Raw genomic sequence first — 6123 nt, forward strand, 5'->3', positions numbered from 1 at the left:
GCCGATGCCTCCGTCGCCTGGCTGGAGTGGCCGCGGGGGAGTCTGGAGTCGGGCGGCCGCTGGTGGGAGCCGCGGGTGCCCGGGCCGAGATTGGGGGGGCAAGGCGGGCGACAGAAGGCCGATGCCTCCGTCGCCCGGCCCTCTACAGAATCCACCCCCCAAACCTCCAGGTATTTCCCTCCTTAGAGCTGGCAACCCTACATTCCCCTCAGTGCCTGTTGGTAGGCAACTAAGCTTGGTCCTGTCACCTACTTTGGCCTTTGGGAGAAAACACATTGGGGCCAATCCTGATAGGGTTGCCAACTCCAGATGGGAAATTCCTGGAGATTTGAGGGATGGAGCCTGAAGAGGGTGAGGTTTGAGGAGGGGTGGGACCTCAGACAGGTACACTGCCATAGACTCCACCCTCCAAACCAGTCAGTCTCACATAGGGAACCATTGTTGCCAATCTCCAGGTGAGGGCTGGAGAGCACTCAGTATTACAACTGCTCTGCAGAAGGGAGGGCAGAAGTCAGCTGAAGTCAAAGGGGCAGATAATGGTAGGTTGGTGGCTAGCTGGGAAGGAGATGGGGTTGCCAACTACATGCTGACAAATTCCTGGGGATTTGAGGGGTGGAGCCTGGAGAGGGTGGGGTTTGCAGAGGGGTGGGACCTCAGACAGGTAGAATGCCATAGACTCCACCCTCCAAACCAGCCATTTTGTCCTGGGTAACAATTGTTGCCAATCTCCAGGTGAGGGCTACAGATTACTCACAATTACAACTGCTCTTCAGGTAGCAGAGATCAGTTCCTCTGGAGAAAACAGTGGACTCTGTCATTATACCCTGCTGAGGTCACCACAGCAAATTGACACTGTTTGCCCAAAGCCAGAGCACTGCCCCAGAGCCTCTTTCTAGATCCCGTTGTATTGCTTTCACAACGGGCTTTACTGCTAGTTAAACTCTAAAACAGGCTTGAGTCTCAGAGTAAATCTGGGAATGAGACAAAGGGTGGTCGTGGATTCTGAGGCAGTTTCATTATTAGGAGGACCAAATCTGTGATTATCTCCTGACTGCTAATAGGGGCAGCAGAAAAGTTGGTTAGAAAAGTAGATTAGAAATTTCTTCTTTTGGGGGGGGGCAGTGGTGGTGACTGGATTCAATAATCTCCTCATTGAGATCTGATATTCCTCACACCAAATAGAATGGGATATCTATAAATGTATAAATACTATTTTACCCTCACACCATCAGCACCTGAAATATCTCAGATTGCATGGAAAGCCAGATGAAATGGTTTTGGTATACCATTCCACAAATGGGATTAAAAGTGGTCAGTGATCTCTGAGCACTCTAGTTCTGCAACCACCAGAGAGTTCTGCAACCAACTGAATTGGGGGGTGGGGTGAGGATAAACATTTGTTGTAAAAGAGGGTGTGATGAACTAAGTAAAAACAGCCTGAGTGTAGGCAGTGGCAGAGGCTCACTCTGATTGGTGAGCCACCTCCATGACAATGGAATGCATCCAGCAGGGAGCTGGGGAGGAAAAAAGATCTGGACAGGTAGGCAGTTGAGGTCTTGAAGCTTTGCAGAATCCTTGCCGCGGGGACCGTGAGACGCATTTCACCGCCGTCGCCAGGACATGACGCTATGTTTGGAGCCCCGTTGCCAGAGCGACGTGTAGCGTCAGATCCTGGCGACAGCGGGTACAACGCGTCTCACCGTCCCCGCGGCAAGGATTCTGTGAAGACCTACAATCCCCCGCTGCGACTTGGCAACCCTACTTTAAAACCATTTTCCCATTCCCCTGCCTTTTATAAAGAATAAATCTTCTTATTTTATTTAAAACCATGCTATCGGTGTCATTCTTTTATATCTGTCAGGAAAGGTTTGGGCTCCTGAGGTAAAAAGTAAAAGGATGACAGAAGTCATATAGGTCCCCTTTACCAGAGTGAGAAGGATACCTTCACATAGTGAGGAAAAGGGATTTGTGACTATCACTAACAGCAGCTTCCACAGCTTTGGGGCTATGGCAGAGAAAGCTACTCACTGTTGCAAAGATGAGAAAAGCTGCAGCTGCCAAAATTTCCTCTTCTAATAGTGCAAACCTAAACTGAGTCACACTGTTCTAAGCCCATTAACTTCAATTGATTTAGAAAAGTGTAACACTTTTTAGGATTGCACAGTTAATTGCTATTCAAGGCACAACCCCTCCGTCCTTTATTCTGCTTGATCACCCTTTTTAGAAGATACTAATCTGAGAATAATATCTGAGAACAATGAACTGCTACATTAGAATTGCTTTGCAGACCACTCCATTGTGAATGATAAAACTCTACCTTGGCTCTGAGGTGAGTGTCTCCGGAGAAGATGGCTGCACCACAGCAAGGAAATGAAAACCAGGGAAGCCAAGAAGAGACGAGAGAAGAAGTGCATTGTTTTGCCTGGACGACCAAAGTGACTGCTACTAGTGACAGCAGATATCTAAAGTGAATATCTAAAGAAATGTCAGCAAAAGAACCATGGATGTTTACTCTGGGAAGAAACTGCAGTCAGGGTAAGGTTAAAGTACAGTTTGCGCACACGCTTTGTTTCCTAATATATCTGTCATCAACAGACAGTGATACCTAGCTCGCCAAAGAAGCACAGCTCACAGCTTCATGTGTGTAGATGACATCCAACCTGTGGGGGGAAAGATTATATCTGCCATTTTGACTAGAGATGTTATGGGACAATTCCTTACCTGGGCCTGATTGCTCAGACGTCAGTGGTAGAGTCAATAGAACAAAGCAATTCCAGGGGATAAAAATAGGGTTGCCAATCTCCAGGTGGTGCTGGAGATCTCCTGGGATTACAACTGATTTGCAAGTGACAAGGATCAGTTCACCTGGAGAAAATGGCCACTTTGGAAGGTGGATCCTATGGCATTATTCTCCTTCCCCCCCTGCTATCCTCAGGCTCCAGCCCCCAGATCTACAGTTATTTCCCTGCCAGGAGCTGGCAACTGAAGATTAAAAATGCTGGCCAGAACAAAACGTTTCTACCAGTTTCCACAAAGTCAAAGGAAGAAGGTCTGATGGACCTTCTAGGACCGACAATATTATGGTCTAGGGGGCCATGGCTGAAAAAGGCCCTGCATGACATACCCAGACCTCTCATTTCTGTTAATGCAGGCACACAAAATAGGGCAATTAAGATAGCACCTGATTTGCCTACACAGCAGTTCCAGAGCAGAATGACAAACAAAACTGAAGTGCAATGTATCTATTTGGGTTTTTTTGGTGTGTGTGTGTGTGTGTTTAAATCTCGTTGCTGCTGTTTACTGTCATATACTACAAGAGTCACAGCCTCAAATAACCAAAGCAACAAGAAAGAAAGCTGTAATATAGTGTTACACACTCCAATTGGAATAATTATAACAATAATTCTTGCATCCATATAAATATAAGCAAAGTGCAAAGAAGAAAAGATTGGATTTAGATCCTGCCCTTCACTACCCAAAGGAGTCTCAGAGCGGTTTACAAACTCCTTTCCCTTCCCCTCCCCAAAACAGATACCCTGTGAGGTAGGTGGGGCTGAGAGCTCTGACAGAAGCTGGTCTTTTTCAAGAACAGCTGTGCCAGAACTATGGCTTGCCAGGCTAAGGCCATCCAGCAGGTGCAAGTGGAGGAGTGGGGAATCAAACCCGGTTCTCCCAGATTAGAGTCTGTGCACTTAACCACTACACCAAACTGGCTCCATATGTAGATGTGATCAATGCTCCCTCTAAGCTGTGGAGTCTTGTGAGCAAAAATTCTACTTTGTAAGCTGCTGGCATTAAAGTTGTGGGTGAGCCATTTGGCTACTGCATAAATTAGTTTGCTCTGGAGCCATCCTTCCTGAGCTAAGACAAAAGTGTGTGAGCTGGAGGCTAAAGAACTGTGAGCTAGCTCGCACTAACTCAGCTTAGAGGGAACACTGGTCGTGATGATTGTTGATTAAGTTCTCCGGAATATCTATTTATTTTGTGAAGAATTCATCCGAACGAGGACCATAAATTACAATGGTGTGTCTTCTATCTTTTATCCATCATTGAGTGCAAATATACAAGATCACATTTTCACCTGGAATTGTTTCTCATTATTCTATATGTAGTAAGCTCCGACGGGCATGATTGAAAATGCTAAAGATAGAAGACACACCATTGTAATTTATGGTCCTCGTTCAGATGAAGTCTTTACGAAACGAATCGATATTCTGGAGAACTTTTATATTTATATGGATGCAAGAATTATTATTATAATTATTCCAACTGGAGTGTGTAGTGCTTTATTACAGCTTTCTTTCTTGTTGCTTTGGCTGTTTACTGCCAGCCAAAACTCCTTCCCCCCTTTTCACCAACACCACTTTTTAAAACAAGAGGTGTCATTGGTTTTAATGGTTTGTGTTTGTTTGTTTTTTAGTTCGAACATGTCATTCTAGCTTCCTAGATACAAAACAGGGTTTCTCCATATTTTCTATTATGGACAGAGGTCCAGAAATTTGGACTTTTTTTCTTTTTAAACCCTGATTTCTCTCCCATTGTCAGTAAGATGCAAGCCCCATTCATTTATGGAGATGTGAGGGGAAAATATGTATTTATCATTAAAAATGTTACCCTCAAGACATAGCAGAATAAAATCATATACTGTAATAGCTAAAATACAAATCTCTCCTATATATAAAGCTGTTTCGGTGTGACTCTTGGACACGCTCCCACAGCCTTTGGCCCACTCAGCTGCCACTCTCATGGTCTCCCAATCCCCTGGCTGCATTGCCTCGCTGCTTTGGCTCGGCCCCGCCCACGGAGCCAGTGGCCAGTGTTTCGCCTTCACTCTGGAGGGAGCTGCTTAAGGGAATGGAGTCTCGGCCTCAGTGTGCTGGGAGCCGAGGCACAAGATACCTGTTCCAGCAACCAGGGGGTAAGGAGGCCAACTGTGAGACAACGCGGGAACAAAGCAAAACAGCAGATAAGCAGGAAGGGCCTGAGTCACTGCAACTTGCTGTTTGCGAGCCCGGCCAAAGATGGAGAGGTGGCTGGGCGCCCGTGGGGGTGGGCCTGGCCATTGGCGGGAAACCCAGGACCTCCCTCCCATTCCCAGGCCAGTGGTGCGGATATGCCGCGCTAGCCTAAGGGGAGTTTGGGAAGGAACAAGCCGGCCACTTTGGACCACTTAAACACGATGTTATAAGGGGCCGTCCATCTCGGGGGGGGGACGCCAAACAGCCCAGCAGCAATGGGTTCTCCGGGGAGGGGCCAACAGGGCACCACATGGGGTTCCTGGGTGATGGACTTCAGCTCGCACCCGCCTGGCGCACCTGCTCCGTCTGCTCCCAGATGCCTCCTTTCTCCAGGGCTGTTGCAGGCCATGGCCGAGGATGACACTTGCCCGTTGCATCGGACTGGGGGTTGGTGCACCTTGCTGTGCCCCCCGGGGTTGCTCCATTCACCCCCAGCCTCCTATCAGTGCAGTGGGAGCGGAAGGAGGATGAACGCCCTGGCCCCGGGTCACCGTGCCCCACCATTTGTGGTGCCAGCCGAGGACAGGGAGGTGGCTGAGCACTGGGAGGGGTGCACCTGGCGAGTGGCAGGAAAGCCAGCGCCTTCCTCCCCTCCCCACGGCTCAGCGACTATCGGTTCCCTGGGCATGGGCCTACAGAGCGCCGCCAACGATTCCGGGGCGGGGGGCTTCACCTCATCTCTGCTCTGCCGCCTCTGCTCCTGGACACATCTCTAGCCCCCTTGTATTGCCACTACAACAGACTTCCCTCCTAGCAACTGTATAAAACAGGAAAACAATTACCTAGTAAACCAACCAAAAGAATACACACTTACTCAGCATTCAGTCAAAAACAAATACTTGCCATAAAGGAACACTTCTTACTCTTATCTAAACAAAAACATTGAGGAGATTATAAGGGCACCCCTCAGCATTTTGGTGCTGCTACTAAAAAGGCCCCATCTCATGTTATCAGCCAGTCTCAAATGGTGGGGAGACACAGAATAGTGCCTCAGTAAAAGAGCTGAATAATTTGGGAGATAGAAGGGCAGTCTCATCATCTTGACAATAAATGATTCTGTGAGGAGAGGAATTTCTGCTCTCTCATGAGAACTAGAAAGTTATCT

At 47.9% G+C, this 6123-nt stretch overlaps 1 protein-coding gene across 1 annotated transcript in view; it reads right to left on the minus strand.

The window, feature by feature from the left end:
* Positions 1 to 5367, minus strand: part of LOC107112579 (carbohydrate sulfotransferase 9-like) — a 12938-nt gene extending 7571 nt beyond the window's left edge. Inside the window, exon 1 of the mRNA XM_015413744.1 lies at positions 5316 to 5367. Within this exon, the coding sequence (XP_015269230.1) occupies positions 5316 to 5367 (52 nt within the window). The remainder of the gene's footprint in view (positions 1 to 5315) is intronic.
* Between the last annotated feature and the right edge of the window lie 756 nt (positions 5368 to 6123).

Source organism: Gekko japonicus, unplaced genomic scaffold (genome assembly GCF_001447785.1).
Source record: "Gekko japonicus isolate JY-2015 unplaced genomic scaffold, Gekko_japonicus_V1.1 scaffold710, whole genome shotgun sequence".
NCBI lineage: Eukaryota > Metazoa > Chordata > Lepidosauria > Squamata > Gekkonidae > Gekko > Gekko japonicus.